At 45.2% G+C, this 21,788-nt stretch overlaps 1 protein-coding gene across 7 annotated transcripts in view; it reads right to left on the bottom strand.

Moving 5' to 3' along the window:
* Positions 1-21,750, bottom strand: part of BAZ1B (bromodomain adjacent to zinc finger domain 1B) — a 59,103-nt gene extending 37,353 nt beyond the window's left edge. For 5 of the 7 annotated variants that reach the window (XM_075113411.1, XM_075113410.1, XM_075113409.1 and 2 more), the window contains exons 1-6: positions 21,270-21,750; positions 14,711-14,827; positions 12,448-12,592; positions 11,355-11,553; positions 5,516-5,637; positions 4,449-4,646 (exon numbers count right to left, since the gene is read on the bottom strand). In XM_075113411.1, the coding sequence (XP_074969512.1) occupies positions 4,449-4,646; positions 5,516-5,637; positions 11,355-11,553; positions 12,448-12,592; positions 14,711-14,827; positions 21,270-21,382 (894 nt within the window). In that variant the 5' untranslated portion in view covers positions 21,383-21,750. Of the gene's footprint in view, positions 1-696; positions 1,732-4,448; positions 4,647-5,515; positions 5,638-11,354; positions 11,554-12,447; positions 12,593-14,710; positions 14,828-20,836; positions 20,998-21,269 lie in introns of those variants that run through there. The other 2 variants (XM_075113412.1, XM_075113414.1) reach the window with 2 other exon arrangements.
* Between the last annotated feature and the right edge of the window lie 38 nt (positions 21,751-21,788).

Consider the following 21,788-nt stretch of genomic DNA (forward strand, 5'->3'; position numbering starts at 1 on the left):
AGTCTCTGTTGGTGCGATATTGCCACCGGTGCACTGTTGTGGCGGCGACTGGCACCTGTTGTTCTCTGACCCTCAGCAACCCCACAACAGAAGGGTCCTTCCAGAGGCCAGGCAAGGTAGACAGCTGTTTAATTTCCTCTGTCTCCAAGGCAGCTACACCAAAAGCCCACCTGTACCCTTTTTTGGGTGCTTGAAATATCCTCTCCTGAGATAGTCTATGCCAAGGATGCACGGAGCCTCCGGGCCAGTGACAATGGGGTGCTTTTGACACTCATTCCCAGTTAGGCTCACTTCGGCCTCCAATACAGTTAGCTCTTGGGATCCCCCTGTCACTCCAGCAGTGCTGATGGGTTCTGCCCCTATATAGTTTGATGGCATTAAGGTGCACTGTGCGCTGGTGTCCACTAAAGCTTTATGCTCCTGTGGGTCGGACGCGCCAGGCCATCGGATCCACACAGTCCAGTAAGCCCGGTTATCCCTTTCCTCCACCTGGCTGGAGGCAGGGCCCCTCTAGTCCTGGTCATAGTACTTGTCTATCACTTCCTGTAAATGGGAATCAAAAGTGTCTCTATTAAGATCAGACAGAAAATCAGTGCTTCTGCTCCTCTGTCTGGGGAATTGCTTACTGGAAACTGGAGCAGCAGCTTTCCTGGAGAAACCCCTCTGAGTGATTGTTTTCCTTTGCAGCTCACGTACCTGTGCCTCTAGGGTTGAGGTAGGCTTGTCCTCTCCGTGGTCACACAGGTAAAACCACACGGTGCCCCGTCACGGTGTATCCTCTCTCTTGAGCAAAGGGACGCTTACTCCTAATGGCTGAGATACTGGTTCATACTGGTGGGGAGCAGAATGTATCTTCTTTGAATTGCTGGAACTCCCAGGACAGTTTCTCCAAAGCTGAGACGAGGGAGGAAGAGATATTTGTTTCCTACTCCCAGAGTTTATCAATCACCTCTGCCATTGTTGGTGTCTCGTCACCTTTCCAGGACATTATTGCCTGTAAGTTTCCATGCACTGATGGTGCCCTCTGTACAAAATTCCACCACATGGGTCGTGTGCACCGGGCCTCATCTGGATATTTGGATGACTTTTGATCATCCAGGTCACTATAAATCACCTCAAGCACGGCTAGTTCCCTCAGGTACTGGATACCTTTCTCCACGGTTGTCCATTTTCCTAGGTGAAATACAATATCTTCCTTGACGGGGTACCTTTCTCTCACACCTGACAGGAGTCGCTTCCAGAGGCTGAGGGCTTGTGTCCTTTTTCCAACTGCTTTGTCAACGCCCCCTTCCCCAGAAAGGGAACCCAGTTGTTTGGCTTCTTTCCCCTCTAATTCCAGACTGCTGGCCCCGTTATCCCAGCTTCGGAGCAACCAGGGGACAATGTGCTCACCTGAATGATGGCCGAAATCTTTTCGCATATCTTGCAACTCACTCAAGGATAGGGATCGGGTAGTTTCCGTTTCTTATATGAGTCCTTCTTCTTCCTCCTCCTCTCCTCGTGATGGCCCTGCTTCATCATCTCTTTCCAAACTAGTTGACTTTATCTTCCAGGATTTCTTCTTGAGTATAGGGGCGACTGATACTGGCATGGGTTGATCCTCTGATTTAGCTGCAATGCTTGTCACTGAGGTTGGAGTAGCTGCAGTGTCTGTCGTGGGGGTTTGAGTGGCCGCAGTGCTGGTCGCTTTCCTTGTCCTCGTCCTTTGAGATCCAGAGGCCTTCTCTTCCCCTTGGGGGTACTGAATAGTGTTAAACGGGGCTCGATAGGCATGGGCCAGGCCCCAGCACACTGCAGTGATTTGTACCTCCCTGGAATTGCCAGGGTGACAACATACCTCCTCCAAATATTCTACTGATTTTTCAGAATTCTGCACTGGTTCAGGGGTGAAGTCCCACGACACTGGGGGTGCCCACTGTCTTACGCATTTGCCCACACTATCCCACATACCCTGCCACGCATAGCTATCGAGCCTTGGGGCATGATATTCTTAAATTGCTTATTAATCTTAGAGCTGAAATGGTCTGCCAAAGCAATATCAACACATGTATCTTAACTACCCAAGGATGTTCAAGATACTGAAAAGTTGTTATAATGAAGGAAAAGGCATTACAGAAGATGGTAGCTAAGGTGCCGTTCTGTATTTCCTCCATAAAAAACCTCTCAAGAGAAGGAGGTATAATTGCTAATTGTATCTATGAGGTGGTACCTGACGTACAGTAATGGCTTCAATATAAACTTCAAATACCAAATAAAACTCAAGGCCAGTGTTTTAAAGACAATTCTCCCAGGCAATACATCACTAATCACTGCAGAGCACAGCAGACCACAAAAACCAACACCAATCTTTAACAGACACAGCAAATACAAGAGCATGGTGCAGATCGGATAAACTAATACTGAGAACAGAGTCTATGCTGTGACCAACAGCTGTTATTGTCTCAACCCTTTGAGCCCCACGTTGGGCACCAAAAAGGACTGTTGTGGTTCAGCCCCAGTCAGCAACTAAACACACAGCCACTTGCTCACTGCCCCCACCGCTGTGGGATGGGGGAGAGAATCGGAAGAGCAAAAGCAAAAGGGAAAAAAACTTGTGGGTTGAGATAAGAACAGTTTAATAATTAAAATAAGATAATGAGAATAATTATTATTATTATTATAGTAATAACAATAATTATAATGAAAAGGAAAAGGGGAAAAGGGAAAAAACCAGAAACACTATGCCAGCTGCAGTGAAGAAAAATAACTCTATCCCAGCTAAAACCATGACAGCCTGGAAGGAAGGTGGAACAGGATTCAATTCTCAAGTAATGTGGCTGAATATCTGATTGTTTTTAAGCTGCTGAAATAACCTACCTGACAGCATACTTTTGGCAGAGAGCAGTTTAACCCAGAGCCAAGAGAGACCAATTTCAAGACTATCTCAGGATCTCAAATTCAGTTTCAGGATAAGTCAGAATACCAATATATTTCAAGAAGTGATAAATAAAATACAAGGATATAACCTTTACATAATGGAAAAAATTACTGGAATTTGAGATTCCTTAGCAATAAAAAAATTCCACAGTGGTAAGCACAGAAGAAGGTGCAAACATCTAAGAAGCATTTATTGAAGAACACACATACACAAATGTGACCAGGTTAAGACTGCCATAGGAATATTCAGATTTTCTGGCCCATGGATGTTTGCTCTTGAAGGCTTTACTTTAAGAGCCTTCACTAGCCCATGAGAGAAATTTTTACTGAAGATTGCACTACCACCAAAACCAGCGTCTGCATAACTTAATTCCACAAAAATTCTGTGTTGCATCTTTGCTGAAGAGAATTACCTAAACCAAAAGCATCCAGCATGGATATGAATCATGAGAATTACAAATTCACAAATACTAGATCTACAGCTCATACTGTATATCCAACGCTTATACCAAGTTATTCTGTCAGAACACTAATTCTGGATTAATGTATTTTCCAGCCACTTCTCAAAATTTAAAAACTCAACATAAATTCTATCTCTATGCCAAGTGAGAAAGACACTATGAAAAGCACCGCCCCTGCACATAAAGCTAAGGACTTCTGTAAGTCAAACTGAAGATGTTACAGTTGCATACTTCTTCTTATGCTAAGGGTACGCCTCCATCCATCAGTACGGTGAATAAAACAATTTGTACACCACCAGCAAATACTTTAATTTCTATTAATGCAGTGACCCTAAATACTACAGCACAGGTGAACGCAGCTCAAATATGAAGAATTTATTTTTCCCTTTAAGCAAATTTACAAGGGTCCAGAAGAGTCTGTAGAAGCTTGCTAGGAAAGGGTGTTCTCCTCCTCATGAGGAAAAAGTGATATAGCAAGTATTTATCTTCTAATTTTAGAATAATGCCTAACAAAGATTGAGTCCATGAAAAAGTGAGTTTACTAAATGAACAAAATAGTGCTTTCTACACCCAAAGATGGATTTTAGAACAGCAGATTTTAACATAACTCAGTTTAATTTACTCAGTTAACAGTGTATTTGGCTGGTCATTACAAAGGACTTGGAAAAAAACACCCCTGCTGCTTAGAGTCTTTATTAGATTTGTGGATTCTTCTGTCACTCAATCCAGCATCATACAAGAACCAAGCATCATGAAGTCAAAACACATCCAGCTTTTGCATCGTAACCATGAAAAGGGCCCAATAACTGACGTTGCCAGCTAAGCACTATAGCTCTCCCATTTGTCTACAAGCAAAGATGTGATTTCCTGGTGCAGTTCAAATTTTCAAAGTAGACCACTGTTTCAGACATTCAATCCTCAGAAGAGTGGGCCTTCCTGCTCTACATCTCTCTATGCTGTTGTAAGCTTGGGAGCACCAAAACCCAACTGGCACACCAAAGTCTCTGCCAAGACTGTTTAAGGGTGGGGAATGGGTGAGAAAGCAAAGTAGGTACTTTTAGGAATTCTTACCTTATGTGGGTCAAGCAAGAAGTCACTAAATTTACTGGGGAGAGAGTATTTCTTCACTAACTCATCCTCCACTACCCACGGGGCATTCTCACACGTGCCAGCCCGTAGCGCGTTATGACGGATGAAGTACCTCAGGATCTCCTTGTTGGGAGGACGCTCTGTACGGACTAAGCTATCTGCTGGTACGTTGCTGATGATCTTGGAGATAACAAACAGACATACTGTTAACATTTAACTTCTAATCATGTTATAAATACATATCATATTGCTAAAAGGAGCAAGGACCATTGCACTGCTTCATATCCACAAACTCTTCGCTCTTTCAAAGCTGCCTTGCAAAGACTCAAAACAAACCAAACAAACAGAATTTGCAGAACTGAGATGCACAACAGAGATTGGTAGAAGATTCAGCTAGCCAAAAAGGAGGTTAAAAAAAAAAATTAATGTTGCAGATTTCCTGCCAAAGTCCACTGCTTTATCTCTGACCTTCCTCCAGCTTGTGCTTGCTACTAATCTTTACATATTACTGTTTATTTTGGTTTTTTTTCCCCGAGACCACAGGAGTAACTCTGCAAGTGGTGCTCATTAAATTGAGGTCAGCACTGCCTCTCTTGTCAAACTAGGAAACAGATGACAAAAAGCAAGCAGCAGTGCTGCAGCTACACAGAGCTTCCTGAAGCACAGCGACCTATGACTCTCAGAGAAGCTCAGTTCAAACAAGAGCAGCAACTGCCACTCATCATTTAACTAGTCTAACTCTGACCAAGTGTCATTAACTGCCTGAGCAGAGATAAGCCTGTTAACAGCAACCACCCTAAAGCTACTGGTGCACCATGACTTAGCGTATGGTACCAGAGAATGGTCAGGCCTCTCCACACACAAAACCCAATTATATATAGAAAGAGCCAGGCTAGTCAGCCTCACAGACAACTACAGCCAGCCTGTTTCCAATACCATGACTCTGGCAGAAAGTACTACACTGTGCTGTACAAACACACTGATAATGATTATTTAATTAAACTTGCATACTCATGTTAAAATTGAAAGGATTCAAGCAGACAGCTCACCTTATCTTCATTTTTCAGCTTGACATCATATTTGTGTGGCAGGAATTTAGGCGGAACCCACTTCCTTTCTTCCTTCTTCAAAGATGTGGGAAGCTTCCGAGGAGACCTACGTGCTCGATCGTCTGATAAAGCAAGGTAAGACATTAAGTGTCTTAGTATTAGAATTAAAAAAAAAAAAAAAAAAAAGGTTAAAGAATCCAGACCATCACTGGACCGGGCACCCCACCCCTTGCTATCTACACAGTGTTTTGTTAAACCAGAACATCAGGAAAATATCCCAAACCAGGTTTTAGAAATATCCTGAAGATGCAGGCTGGGAAGAGAGTCCCTAAACAGCTCGGAGGTAGGAGGTAACACCTATCTTCAAGGAGTATAAAGGATCACTTGCAGTATTTAAACCCATCTCTCTGCAGACAATAAGCTGCAGCTACCTATGCAATGGGAGAAAATGTCTATAAAATTCATGAAGGGGAGACAGGTTTCATAACCTAACCAGTAACCTGCTTAGGGAGCTCCTGCCAGGAGTCCCAGCTGCCTCTGCCATGCCGTATTTGAAATAATTCTACTGCAGGAATTACTGACTCTTAAAGTAACTTTTAAAATCATTTAACTTTGGTGGCCGTTAAGTGTTTTAGAGTTATGAGCCCTATGTGTATGGGCTAGTTTAGCTGGAGATTTTAAGTGTACTTATACAACCAGTCTTTTTATTCTCAAGAGCGATGTAACTGGAAGAGTACAAAGGCATCATATCTTCTTGCCAGCTGCTGTTGAGTCTATTATTTCTATATTCAGGTTAAAAATGTTAATCATTTGAGACAAAATTCAAGCTTACTGAAGAAAGCAATCCCCAAACGTTTTTATGTTTGCGGCTATGATTCAAAGAAAACACTAAACAAGCACAATAGATGAGAATAATTACCTACTAAGTATACGCAGAATACAAGTAGATGTTAGACCTAACTCAGACTTTTAAATATATATAATCACTGTCACAATTGAAGCCCGATAGCATTTAAGCTTCAGCAGCATTATAGCTCACACAGTATAAAAGCAAGTTTCCCCACCCCGCCCCTTCCAAAATCAGTCACCTTGGTTAGGGAACCCGTCACAGATGCTACTGGCTCATTGCACCATATACATAAATGTGCAGCTACCTCCCACGTTAGTGCTATATTTCAGATAATACAATGTAGAATCCTCTGCTCCAAGCATTGCCCATTATAGAAGTTTTTCTTTAAAATAAAAACCCCTAAATGACATGACAGTATGTGTGAGACTAATCCTCTCATTGCAAGTCAGGCTGAGACATAACTTTTGCCTGCTTTGGTTCCACATTTGTATTAAAAAGTCTCAATAAGCTCACAAACACTGAAGTACCTTTTTCTGCCCAACAGCATAATGGCAGCGGTATACAAGATGCTCCAAGCTCTGTCAAAAGTCTGCTTTCAGAGTTCTGCCTCAATGTCTTTCAAGCAGCTGAATGTTATCTTTACTGAATGTGTGTACCACACATAGCAAGTTTATATTTAAGAAATAACGTGCTGCTTAGTCCCGGCTCTGGCTTTGAAGGACTCAGGTACACTGTTGCCTCTGTGACAGGCCTGTAAGCAACCTCTCCTTTAATGATTTCCTTTCTAGATTCTAGAAACAGGGATGACTACTTTGAATTTATCAGCAGCCCTGGTTAACAGGGGAGGTCCTGGACAACTGCAGGCATGCTGATGTGACACCCATCTACAGGAAGGGCCAGAAGGAGGATCTGGGGAACTACAGGCCTGTCAGCCTGACCTTGGTACCGGGGAAGGTTATGGAGCGGTTTATCTCGAGTGAGCTGATAAGGCAAGTGCAGGACAACCAGGGGATCAGGCCCAGTCAGCACGGGTTCATGAAAGGCAGGTCCTGCCTGACCAACCTGGTCTCCTTCTATGACAGGGTGACCCACCTAGTGGATGAGGGAAAGGCTGTGGATGTTGTCTACATGGTCTTTAGTAAAGCCTTTGACACTGTCTCCCACAGCATCCTCCTAGAGAAGCTGGCAGCTCATGGCTTGGACAGGTGTGCTCTTCGCTGGGCAAAAAAACTGGCTGGACGGCCAAGCCCAGAGAGTTGTGGTGAATGGAGCTAAATCGAGTCGGCAGCTGCTCACGAGCAGGGTTCCCGAGGGCTCTGGGTTGGGGCCAGTCTTGTTTAATATCTTTATCGCTGATCTGGATGAGGGGATTGAGTACACCCTCAGTAAGTTTGCAGATGACACCAAGCTGGACAGGAGTGTTGATCTGCTCAAGGGCAGGAAGGCTCTGCAGAGGGACCTGGACAGGCTGCATCGATGGGCCTGAGCCAATTGTATGAGGTTTAACATGGCCAAGTGCTGGGTCCTGCCCTTGGGTCACACCAACCCCACGCAACGCTCCAGGCCTGGGGCAGAGGGGCTGGGAAGTGCCTGGCGGAGAAGGCCCTGGGGGTGCTGGCTGACAGCCGGCTGGGCATGAGCCAGCAGTGCCCAGGTGGCCAAGGAGGCCACCAGCCCCCGGGCTTGTGTCAGCACTGGTGTGCCCAGCAGGAGCAGGGAAGTGATTGTGCCCCTGTACTTGAGACTGGTGAGGCCGCATCTTGAAAATTGTGTTCAGTTTTGGGCCCCTCACTACAAAGACATTGAGGTGCTGGAGCATGTCCAGAGAAAGGCAGAGGAGCTGGGGCAGGGTCTGGAGAACAGCACAGACCCCTGTGCTGGGGAGCAAAGGGAACTGGGGGGGTTTAGCCTGGAGGGGAGGAGGCTGAGGGGAGACCTTATTGCTCTCTACAACTGCCTGAAAGGAGGTTGTAGCGAGGTGGGTGTTGGTCTCTTCTCCCAAGTCACTAGTGATGGAATGAGAGGAAACAGCTTCAAGCTGCATCAGGGGAGGTTTAGATTGGATATTAGGAAAAATTTCTTTACTGAAAGAGTGGTCAGGCATTGGCACAGGCTGCCCAGAGAGGGGGAGGAGTTGTCATTCTTGGAGGTGTTCAAAGAAATGTGTAGATGTGGCACTTCAGGGAATGATTTAGGAGACACGGTTTTGTTGGGTTGATGGTTGGAGTTGATGATCCTAGAGGTCTTTTCCAACCTTAATGATTCTATGAATTCCATCAAACAGCACATGGATACTCGTGGGTGGGGAAGAAGTCACTGTACATTCCTTGCTGAAGTTATTTTACAAAAAGCACTCTTCATTTGTTGTTGCATTGTACTGTACTAAAACTTATATTCGCTGCACTACTAGAACCTCACAAAGCATCCATATGCTGTTGTCTCCTTCTATTCACCACTTATTTTGGATTTCCCAAAGCAGTATTAGTTTCAGCTACAGCTCAAGCTGCAGAACCTGCTCTCAGTATTTCACCATCCACTTTCAGGAATAACTAGCCTTTCTTCTCAATTCTGCAGATTTTCCAGAGTTCGCTCCCTGAGTAACTAAAGATACAAGGCCACTTCAGACCGGACACATGATGCAATAAAGCTGGTATCAAGCTTTATTTTAGTTTCTGAACACAGCAGACTCCTAACCAGAAACACTGAAGCTCTCTCTCTGCCCCTTGCTGCCTCCAACAAAATCAGCAAGTTTGACAGAAGTGTTAGTAAAAATGCTACGGTTAACTCTGCCCCCTTGCGTACACGCAGAAAGATACAGCTCTTATGTCACACTGCTCTGCACAGCCTGTTACTGCTTCTAAATGCTCCCTCTTGTATAGTGACCTCAACCCGTATTACTAGCGGTCAAGTATGCAATTTCTTAGAAAGAACAAGCCCACATAAGTGTGCCTATGTACCTCCAGATACCGTACACAGCCTCCCGCAGGTGTGATTCAAGGCCTGACCCCACTAAACGAAAGCAAGTCTACTACTTCTGTAGTATGCTGCATAAATGTAGCAAATCACTGACTGGAGGGGGTTTGGAAGGGCTCTCTGGAGACCACCCTGTCCAACCCCCTGCTTGAGCAGACACACCCAGAGCAGGGGGCACAGGACCGCGTCCAGGCGGGGTGTGAATGTCTCCTGGGAAAGAGACTCCACAACCTCCCTGGGCAGCCTGTGCCACTGCCTTGGCACCCTCAAATGCTAGGTAGTTATTTTAATGGACCCTGGAATACAGAATCAGGAATTAGTTTACTACAAACTTATGTTCTGATATAACCCATAACATAAAAGCATTAGTAATAAAATATCCTCTCAATAAATACATATGTACAAGGAGAAGGGTAAGAAGAATGAGTGCTTACTGCTTTTACTGATTAGGTTATGACTCTGCTAACACCTTTGATTTGAAAATGTTGAGATTCATCTCCTACAGGAAGGGTGCGCCAGACCCAGTTTATAGAGGCAACTAAACACAGGCCAGATAATCAGCTGAGTTGGAGTCTGAAAAAGGCCCAGGGATCCCCAGTCCTGCAGTATTCCTCCAGTCTCAGAGCACTATACTAGCGATGTCAGTAAGAGAACAGCTGATTACAGCTGCTTAGAACACCGCACACTGACGAAAAAATATTATGGTAGACTTTACTAAACACCCAAGCCCAAAAATGCTGCTGTAAGTTTAGTCCAAGAGTATTTTTAAAGTAAAAGGTACTTCCCATGCCTTTTATGAGGTAGTTTGAGAGAACTACCACTCAGTATAAATAAACAAACAAATAAATTTTAAGAAGCGGCATGCATCAGTCCTTCTCCAAGCACTACTACTGTTTCAAAGAACGAGTATGTGGCCAGATCATTTCTGCAACACTTCTTTTCCTTCCTGGTTATGCAGAGCACTACAATGAAATCAAAACAGTTCATAACTTTTTCCAGTAGCAAATAGAAACTGCTAACAGTTATTAAGGTTGGGACCCGAGCTTGGTAGAACTAGTTTTCCAGCCCCGACTTTGCTATTAGCTTGCTGGGCTGTTATTTTGAGTTTCCTCTTCTCCATATCAGAGGAGGCTATATACGCCTTTCCCAGATATTGAAGTGGCTATTTACAAATGTAAACAGTTTATTACATTTATGTGCCTTTAAAATTAAGCTATCCAGATTAGAGCTATGCTGCGGGGTTGGTTTTGTTTTAAAACACTTTTTGAAATCTCTTTTAAAGAACCTTATAATTCCATTTTTAAGAAGTTACACAGGACAGAGAACTAACTTTTTCTCTCCCCACCCCCCCCCCCCACCCTCTTTCAACAGTACCTTCTCAGAGTCAAGAAAAGCCTTGGACATCCACTATTTAGTTCTGCAGCAAGGAGGAACAGATATGAAAAAGGGGAACAATGTTTCAAAGCATGCTTTATTTTGAACGCTTAAGAAAAAAATAATACGCATTTTTCTGCATTAATTTTGTCTCAGCATTTGAAAATTGGAAGAGGGATAAACCAAAATAAAAAAAAGCCCTTTTATGTCAACTGGGGACATGAAAGAGAATTAGAGCTTGTCTCTGCAGAACAACAGGCTTTAGAACTAGAGATGTTTGTTCTGAGGATGAACATCACAGCAGAACTTTATGATTCTGCATGAACCTTTGCTGTTCCCCCTCCCCCCCTGTTTTTTTAAATACACTTTTTTACTCTCGAAGCTCATGTTTCATGCATAGCTTTCAGTATTACACCTTGGAATGACAGCACGTTTTCTGCTTTAAAACAGGCAAGAACAGTTGAAAGCCAACAGCACTGATGACACCAAAGCTGCACCACTAACAATGACAATTTCAGGATTTTCATTACACAGCACTGTTTAAACATCATGTACAACATTCACAGCCCAGGCCCGAGACATACATAAATTCAAACACTCACTTCCAGGTGCTACCTACTGGCATGCTGGATTACTACTTACTCATACTTTCCCTCCTGTTGTCATCCTCTTTCAGGATAGCTTCCTTCTGGTTGTCCTGGGCTGCCTGGCTGGAGTTCTCCTTGTCACTGGACGGGGAGTCACAGGCTCCATCAGACTTCTTTTCCGAGGCCTCTTCATCAACTTTCTCCAGGGGATGTATTTTCACAACTTTCACAGGCAACATTTTCTTCTTACCAACCTGCAGGGAAAATATTGATGAAAACCTGAGCAAGACACGTGAAGTAATGAGCTTTAACCCTACAAGGAAGAAAAAAATAAAAAAGCAGCTAAGACCACCTATGAACCGTAATTTGGCAAAACCCTTCATTGACATTCTCCTTGAGAAGCTCACAATCCCTCTCATGAAACAATTACAGGATTTCTTTCTACCGCTCCTACCTGGAAGTTCTGTACTAATTGCTAAGGAAGAGGGAACTGCCAACCCACAAGTTCTTCCAGTGTTTAATGTTGCTGCTTTCTCAGGCTAAGGAAAGAGCGTATGTGCAAGATACAAGCATGCTCTCTCAGCAGCCCTGGTTGAGAGAATATGTCCTAAACAGATTGCTAACAGAGAACAAGTTTCCCTTATTTTTAACAAGTTTGAGTTTTCTTCATCATTCCTAGTTTTGGAGGGAATCTTCTAATCATTAGAGTATACCAGAGATTTGTAAGCAGTTGACTTCAAGCTATATTAGTTTAAGACTATTACTCCTTCTGGGAACACATCAGGTGAAAAGGTCATGGTGGATTATAATTTTTAACCTCTTTTAATTAAAATATTATTTTTGTATGTATTTAAATATATAGACAGACCATCACATATTTAAGCGGTGTAACAAACAGAGATATATTTCCCCACATGCACACAGATCAGTCATTTTTCTCTTGCCATCAATATGGGTCATGCACATGCTTCTGCTTACCGAACCATTTTGCATTCAAAAGCAGGTGCTGTCACTGGGATTCTATAGAAAAGAAATTCTCACCAGCTTCCTGACAGTGTGACTAACATATTCTTCCCATCTCCTGCCTTTAGCTATCCCACATGAGCTCTGTGTGAAAGCATGGGATAAAATGGAACACAGATTTTTACCTCAAAATCACACTCTTCTCCCACCGCAAATTTGGTCATGATCTCCAGCCAAGCTGCATCCACCAACTTTTCCAAAGATACAGTGTTATGGTGCACTATTTCCAGTACCAATTTCTCATACCAGATGGGGAACTCCTCCTTCAAGCTGAGGAAGCACGTAAAAAGTTTTCATTATTCACGGTATAAAGCCAAAATGCAAAGTAGTCTCCCATTTCGCAATTTCGGGAACATTAACAGCCAGGACAATGTTTGAGGCAGATGCCACATTAGCATGCAAACATTCAAGGGCTTTTTGCTGCACTCCCTCAGCACCCCCCAAAGGGTTAATTGGCATGAAAATACAAATTGTACTTGTCCTTCCCACAAGGAACACCATTCTGGAAGGCAGCACTGATGGTGAACCCTTGCTTGCTGATTATTACTGCCTCTATTTTAGATGTTAAATATACGCCAAGACCACGTCATTATTCTGGGGCTTGTTACTTTAAAATTTTTGCTTCCAGCAATAACACAATGCTGATGAGCATTTAGCATTTCTTTCTTCCCAGACTGCTAACACAGTAAAGAAGACAGAGGCAGGCCTACACAAGCAAATTACCTTTCCAGAGAAAAATATTTTGTGTGTTTCACCATGTCACGATCTCCAAACTTTTTCAAAGAGGAGAAAGGACTGTTAAAAATTTACTTGACTGACTTCCCTTCTAAAAGATCAGGGCAGTTAGCTGATAGGAGTACTAAGAAATACATTGCATAAAGTTTTCTGGCTAAAAAGTAAAGTCCATTTTAAGTTACTGTAAGGAGGAACAAGATACTCCATTTTTCCTTTCAGCTTCCCAGGCTCAGGGATCCATTGCTGACAATCCTCAGCTGTATTTGCTGCTCTACAACTGCCATGAACACATTTATCCCTTTAGCAAACTGCCTAAATGAACTCTTTTTATTCAGACTAATGTCAGGTATTAAAGCAGCCAGCAAACTGCCTGGGAAGCTTTTAATCCCATTGCAAAGAGAAAGGACCAAAATCTCATTTCACAGAGTCTTTTTTTCACTACATTTAGGGAGACTATAGCTAAATTTGTTATTGAGAAATCTTCCATTTATATTTCATTTACATTAAGAAACGTTTTCAGAAGCGGCCAACCAATCCAACATCGTTAACTGAAAGTAAGTGACACTAGACCAGTGTTTTTTGACTCAGGATTATAAGTTTACAGAGTTGACTCTGCAGCCTCCTCTCAAACAAGAGCACTAGGTAGGAAAGACTGAAAACAGTAATACTTCAACCCTTATAGAAATTAGGACTATTAGCAAATAGGTTTCTTATTTGTTGTCTTTAAGGATGTAATAAACCTCAAATGATGGGGAATTTCTCCTTAGGCTAAGGCTCCTAACTCTTCTGCAAATGAATCAGAAATGTGGGTTTTTCATGAGAGGCGGCAGAAAATTTCACCCTAGTGAAGTACTGCTGACTATCCCCCCAGTTTAAATCCAAGAAAAAGACAGAAGACCACGCTATCAGTTCACAGAACTGAGAAATACACCATTTGTTTGGCAATATTCTTACAATTTGGTAATCATAAAGTTACAGATGTTGTTTGAGCCAAGGACTTGCACCTTTACAGAAAATTCATCTGTATGGCAAGGGTCATGCTGGATCTCAACCAAGGATTCAGGGCCTGGGCTGGGTGCTAGAGGGGAGGTCAGGGACATGGCAGCCCAGAGGAACACTGGTGCTATGAACGGAATAATGGCTCTTGCTGGTTTCCCTTTGTTCCTTATTGTTTCAAGTAGAGCAGATCCCCAAAATCTCACCCAAAAATAATTTTTTTTTTTAATTTAGTACAACAACTAATTCCAATGCAGATCTGGAAAAAAACAATTACAGCTGTGGACCTGGCTGATGCGAACCACTTCCAACAGCCTTTTTTAACTGTTTTTTTACTTTAGCTCCTTCAAGATTTCTACCTCCCCATCTGAAAATTCCTCAAGGGGCTTTAAAATATGCCAAGTAGCATATGCTGAACTATTTTGGTTCAAGTAATACCAAGATAGAGCACTAAAGTACATTACTCAACTGCACTAGTGATGGCATCAAATTTGGACTTAATTTGCTTTCAACTCCAGAATCCCCAGATCTACTTATAGCCAGTAAAAAGCTATTGACCTCACCTCATAAACTAGCAATCGCATATCATTCCCAAGTCCACTCTTCTCTCCCAATGCCTAAACACAGAAACGTACCAATTTCTTCACTGGTACTTACAGCTCAGCAACTTCCTGCTCCTCCTCCCAAGCTTCTTTGTGTGTCAGCTGGCTGCTTCCTGTGCTTTTGCACGTCCATATTCGTTCGCTGTACCTCTCTAAACGCGCTTCGTACTCTCTGTAGAAGCAGCAGCTCAGGAAAATAGGATTTATGCAGTGGAGAGCATAATCACAGTAGTACAAGACAATCAAATTCAATTAAACCCTTACTATTGGGGTGCACAAAGGCTGAAGATCACTACAGTACAGTTTGACCTGTGTCTACCATGGAGATGCCGTGTTAAATCCAATAGGTTTTCAGACCAGGACGCACTGGAGCTTTCTGCAGCTGAAATGCCCATCCCGTTCGGAACTAGCATACAGAAGGTGCCACGCCACCGTCGGTTCAGCTTAACTGCACAAGGAGAATACATACGGCTGAACATTTCATGGCACTGCTAAGTTGCTTTTCAGCTTTTCCAGTCTGATTCATTGGAAAACAGCACAAACAGTATCACAGGCACGTTCAGGAGACATAGCATGGACTGTTGCTAAATGCCCAACAATATCTGTTGGGGAACTAACGCCTCAGGGTGGTGTTACATAGTCTAGATGCAAATTACAAGTCTACCCCATACCCCCAACCTTCTGAGGAAAAACACCAAAAGCTTTGAAACAGAAATCACTAGAAAGGCCACCTTTCCTTCAGTTTCCAACAAGAGCAGCCTCCTGCGTTAGCACAACATGAGGATCTTTCACACCGCCTACATCACCTGCTTCACGTACCACATCCAGCCTCAAGGTTAAGTTATTGTGGCCATTAGGATTAACAGGCACACAGGCAAGTCACCATGGTGCAGACTGCATTATGAATTACAGCATTAGCTCCACTGTTCTAAGCATCTGTGGCTATGCTCTACCCATTCCACCTAAGCAGTAATTAACTGTCAGTGTAAACAGATACAAGGTACTTCCTACTATCCACAGGTAGAACACGTACAGGCACAATGATCAGAAAAGCTAGCACAGTGTAAATCCATACCAATTTACCCCATGGCAGCCTGCTTAAGTGGCCATATGCTTACTGACGGCAATTTAAGAGGAGAAATTATAAGAGAAGCAAGAAAAGCATCTGTCCCTTCTCCTTCAGTGTGCTCTCCAGCAGAAAAGCATGCACTGAGTACAAAGCATACCTTTAACAACTCCAGTGGCTCAGCCTGCTGCAGCACAAGTGCTAATTATGAGAGTCTCTGTGGGAACAAGCAGATTGCTCCACGCTCCTGGGAAGGCAGGGCTACCAGCCACAGCAAATCACTCATTGCATCCTGCATATACATTGTCTTTCAAGAAAATTTTAGTGCAACTCACCTATCTTTTTGTTCTTATTTGTTTAAGGCTCCTGTTAGGAAGCCAGATTCCCGCTCGAACAAAGCCATTTTTCTTGGTCATTTCTTCACAGCCCCACGTAAAGCACAACAAGGTACAGAAGCTGGACTGTGGACACTGATATACAGGTATCTTACAGCCGCAGCAACTGGTGCTATGCAAGAATATAGGCCAGGAACAGAGCCACCTCCAGAGGAGACTGCCACTGCTGCGAGTATTCCCTCTGCCTGGAGCAGGTCTTAAAACCAAGGAGAAATCCTGTGGCTCCCCAGCTTGCTCTGCTTGTGGAGTCTCCTACTCCTCAGCAGATGAACAGTGAGCTGACAAGTCATTACCCCACTATGTTTTGAGCCCTCTGGGCACTTCTTACCCTCCCCTAAGGTTTCAAAGATGTTTAAGTTTTCATAGAAACAAATAAGGTGCTACAGGGCAGGGTCAGGAAGCGCCATCGCTGCAGTGGGTCAGTGGCAAGGGGTAGCCACAGCTTACAGAGGAACTCATCTGCACAGCACCACCAACCAGACCAGAAGCATGACTTTAACAAATTTTTGTAGTAATATTTTGTAGTAATATTGAGCTATTAGAAAAACAAAGGAAAAAAAAATCAAACAAGAAACTAGGAGTCTTCAAACAAGAAATGAGGAGTCCTTGAATTTACAGCAATTAACCACTTCAATAATAACCTTAATACTATTCCTTCCTATGCCTTTCCCACAAAAAGAAGAGTTAAAAGCATTTTCAACCCTCGCAGTAGACAAGAGCCTAAACATACAAGAAACAGTGGTCTTCAGCTTCATCCAGCAACCGCTTTGCTCTCCCCTAGACTTTCCTTCTGCGCATCCGTGGACACCACCGAGATACGAAGGACTCGCAGCTGCCATCACGTGAATACTAAAGGGAGGACACATGTCTTAAGGGTTCAGGACATCGTCTTAATAAACCTTCAGTAGTCTAACTATAAACAAATATATGATATATGGCTGGGAAATAAAATTATTATTTACCTCCCTCCCACATTTATCAACTTTATTCTCTTTAGACCTGCGAGGAGATTCCTTTCCTTCCAGCAAGGAGAGCAAATAAATGCTGATCTCCAGTTGAAAAATAATTGAAATACATGTTTTTTCCTAACACCATTTCCCACATTGACAGGAAGATCCATGAGAATTTTCCCCTCCTTGTACACATATATGAGACAAGCTTAATCACACCATATCAGGACCCACGTTTTTCAGAACAACACCAAATTTAAAAGCAGCAGGTATAGCAATTTCCCTACCCAGCTCAGCTCTGCCTCTCAAGTGCAGTATAGTTCCACTTACAGCTGGTCAGCTCATCTAACACTGACCCCCAGACACAGTCCTTAACAAGCGCTCGAGACTCGTGCCCACCTTACCTCTGTGCTCTCCTGTAAGCTCCGGAGACAGGTTCTGCTTTGAAATACTGGGGCCAACACAAAGCCAAAACCCAGGATGTTTTTGCAAAGTTTACTATAGCTCAAAATTTCCACTACACATATGTTAGTTGTCCTTTCCACCCAGATTAGAAACAAACCCCAGAAATTTCAGACTGTTCATCAGGTCTGATTCAGGACTACAAGCGAGGGCTCACTGGCATGCCATAACCAACCCATCTCTCTACACGGCTGGACCTGCCATTGCCACAAATTCCCAGCACAATAATAAAAAATCCTGGACACCAGCTACTTGTGAACATTCCCTGAAAAGCCATGAATAACACACTTGCTAAATTAAATGGCTGACTACCCACTGCGTACCAGTTAATACATCACATCTGTTCACATCACACTGGAGAGGACTTAATGTCAAAAGGCAGAAAACAAAGTTACATTAAAAACAAGGGACCCTTTTAAATAAAAATGTTTAAATGTAAACAAGCTAATCACTGCACAGGATTACTATGAAATGGATACAGTTTACTTCTTCCTGGGTTATCAATGCTCTCCCAGAAATTACTATTGACTCCAAAATAGCTTTAGAGTCTCTTAATTGTTTCAACTTGTGTTAGCCCAGAAAGCAAACTAACCAGGAAGGTCAGTACATTTCTAAGATGCTACTCCCTGAGTGGGTGGCAAAGCTTTCCTAGAACTGCAGAGCGTGACGTGACCATGCTTTGGTGCTGCCATCTTTCAGCCAGAGTTTAACGAGCTGATATCACACCTGAAGACGTGAAATGCAAGCCTTTAACTTGCATGCCAAACGTGGCCTGATTCCTCATGTTCTCTGTGCTGCTCACCACACAAAAACACTAACTAAAGATAGGCAGCAAGCTTTTATCCGGGGAGGAAAACAACACAGCCTCCCCAAAACCGTACACGGATGGCTGAAGGAAACCTTTGGCTGGAATAGTCCCTTCTTGCTGGTGCAGGCTGGTTAGCTCTCTGACCAGAGCATCTCTCTTGAGCTGGCAGCGTGGTTTTCCAAACCGCAGCCGGCACAGCGGAACACACACTGCAGCAGCCTCGCGCTAACGGAAGAGATGACCTGCTCACCAGGGAACAAATTCAGTGTTTGGTACACATCAAATGCTTAGGGCACGTGCCACAGACCAGGTCCACAGGTGACATAAACCAGAAAAGAACGCACCACACGTGCAGCATTTGCCTGACACCTCACATATCTCAGAGCAGCTCCCACAGAGCTCCCAGAAGGACAACTTTCTCTCTGACTACCCAGCAATCCACCTCCCAAACACACAATTAGCAAGGCTCACCCTGAGTCAGATACCCAAGTCCAAGGCTTCGCCAGGACACAGCAGGCTCTACACATCATGGTTTCTCTCAGAAGGTTTTGGGGGGATTTGGCAGTCAAAGGCAGGCATATAAAGCTACAAAGAAATACCAGACCCAAATAAACACCTGAGCATTGATGACCAGCCTGTCTGTCCACTGCTTCTAGACACCTTAACACACGTCCACAGTCAGACTTCTCATATACAATACCCCAGTCTCCATTTTTTCTTCAACCCAACCAACAGTCCTAAAAAAACCAAAAAGGTCTTAAGAACTTTTTGTGTCTTTCAAACACCTCAGTTGTACCTGTGCAGTATAAGAACCCGTAGACCCTTTAGGGGAAGAGTTGATCAATAGTTTTTCAAGCTGGAAAAAGAAAAGTTCAGGAGACCATATTCTGCCAGGCCTCAGCATAAACAAGACTGAGCACTGCTCTGGGTGAAGACTCAGGTAGCTCTCAACATACCCCCTCTGCAGGCCGTTCCCATCCACAGAGGCCACTCCTCTGTGCTATCTACGATAAATAGAAGTGACCAAAAAAGCCCCCCCCAAGTTTTCCTTAGGTAACATCTCCCTTCAATTTACTGACTTATTTGCAATTTTCTGTTCCACTTTTTGCCTAGCTTATATTACACACAGTCAACAAAGCAAGATAGAAACCCAACATTACTTAGTTTCTCTTTTTAGCTTCATGACGTCTATCCGCCAAAGATGAACTTTCTAGAACATGCTAGGCTGTCCACCTCCCATGGCATCCCAAGCAGTACTTTCTCCAAGAGAAGAGCACCCCTTTAGAACCTCAGTGCTTTTCTTGGTTTCCTCTTTGCTTCTGACCCTGCAGCTAATGCCATCCCCTATGAAGATGAGAAACCGTCCCTTTTTTTCCTTAATACCATCCAAGTGTCTGCAGAAACATGTCTTCCATCAACTCATAGATCAAAAAGAGCGATACCAACACACTGGTGCTCTCAGAAGGTGCCCCCTAACTCCTCTGTGCTCTTCCTACAAGGTAGAAAATGTTAAAGCCACATCTTCTTTTACAAAAGCAGTAGTTAGGATTAATTTCTGTCTTTCTGATCACTGATAGTTATTCATATGGGAAGCGAGAGAACAGGTCTCTGCCTGGTCAGATGGATGACTGAGCTACTTTCAGTTTGCATGCACCACAACAGCAGGCTTTTGAGTCATGGATTGAATGCTTTTAAATTAAAATACTCTTAAAAAGCAAGTATCTAACACTCTACCCAACCTCATTTTATTGGGCTAAATGCATTCGCAATGCCTATCTGCACTCAGACACGCATTTCCCCTTCAAAAGCTACCTAATCCTTCCTGAGGCTTTCACTGGCTGTTCTTCATACTGAAGTAACAGGACACTCTCCAATACAGGGGTCTGTAGAAGTTCTGGAGTTCCTTTCTCTTCTGCACCGCCAAGATCTCCAACATATTATCCTATATTCCCACATTTCCACCTCGCTTCCAGCTTTCCTTCAAACCTCAATTGCTCAGATTTTGATCCTTGTAACACAAAGAGCAAACAAGCCTCCTGAAGCAGCAGTTTGCAGGTCACAGTGCAGAAGCCCTGCCCCTCCAGCCATACACAGGACCTGAGCAGTAACGCTGCCTCTGAGACCGCACACCGTTTGTGACAGTTATCTGCCGTGCCTACCTCCACTCCCTGCCGCTCGAAGACTGTCACATGCTGCCTCTCAAGGAAGCACACAATAAATAAATAAATAAATGTTTTGCATGCAGAAGCGGCCCAGAAGATACTCACGGTCAGACTGAAAACCTGGGTTCTCCACAGGCAAGCTGCTTCTGTCGCTATTTTACTCTCCCCCTTGCAGAAGTCTCTAGTTCCAGTAACAGCCCTTGCCCACCAGAACGCACACCCCGAGTTTGCACCCCAGCCCCCTTCGAGACCCACTTCTGCGCCAACTGCATTGATCAGCCCCCATGCACCGGTATCCGCTGGCTGCGCAGGCGGCGCCGGCTCCCATCAGCCTTTACCCGTTAGTCCCCTTCCACGGCCGCACCATCTCTCGGCGCTTCAGCCCCGCGGAGCCGCGTCCCGGCTCCCCCCACCCGGAACCGCCCTTGGACCGGGTCAGGACCTCGGCCGGGAACAGCCACCCCCGGCACCGCGGCCGAGCCCGGCGGCAGCGCGGCCCGGGCCCCCCTCACGGCCCCACTGCCCCCACGGCCAGGACTCCTCCCAAGGCCCGGGCACCCCCTCCCGCTTTGTCCTGCCCCGCCGCCCGCTCGCCCCCCCGCGCCGCGCCGGGCCGCCCCCCGGCAGTGTCGGGGTCGCCGCCGAGGCCGGCTCCGCGCCCAGCAGCAGCGGCGAGGCCCGCGAGCGGCCGCCGCAGCGGGTGGCAGCAGCGGCGGCGCCGTTGAAGCCCCCCGCTCCCTTTTCCCCCGCCGCGCCGGGCCAAGCGGATACTCGCGGGTGCGGAAGGCCTCCTGCGTGTGAGGGATGACGAACCGCTCCCCCGGCTCCCCCGGCGGCAGCGGCTTAGCCAGCGGGAAAGGCTTGCGGCCCAGCAGCGGCGCCATGGTGGGGCGAGGTGGGGTCCCGGCCGCAGCCGGCGGATCCGCGCGACGACCCCGGCAGCGGCGGGACCCGGGCGGGAGGATTGAAAAATGGCGGGAGATTCCCCTCCCCCTCCCGGGCAGGCGGCGGGCCGAGCCTCGCCGCGCGCAACCGAACTTGCCTGCTGCTCCGCGGGACCCGCCCCCGCCGCCGCGGACCCGGCAGCCTACTGGCGGGCCGCCGGCACTGCCTGCCTTTGATTGGCTGGGCAGCCCGCCAATCGCGCCGCCTCGCCCCACCCGCCGGCGCAGCAAGTTCGCTTGCACCGCGGGCGAGGTGAGAGGTCGCGTTATGTAAGTGGTAGAGAGCGCGACTCCATTTTGTGTCCCCGTTATCCGCCCGCCCCCCTCCCCGCGGCGACCAATCGGA

This window comes from Phalacrocorax aristotelis, chromosome 18, assembly GCF_949628215.1.
Source record: "Phalacrocorax aristotelis chromosome 18, bGulAri2.1, whole genome shotgun sequence".
Classification (NCBI taxonomy): domain Eukaryota; kingdom Metazoa; phylum Chordata; class Aves; order Suliformes; family Phalacrocoracidae; genus Phalacrocorax; species Phalacrocorax aristotelis.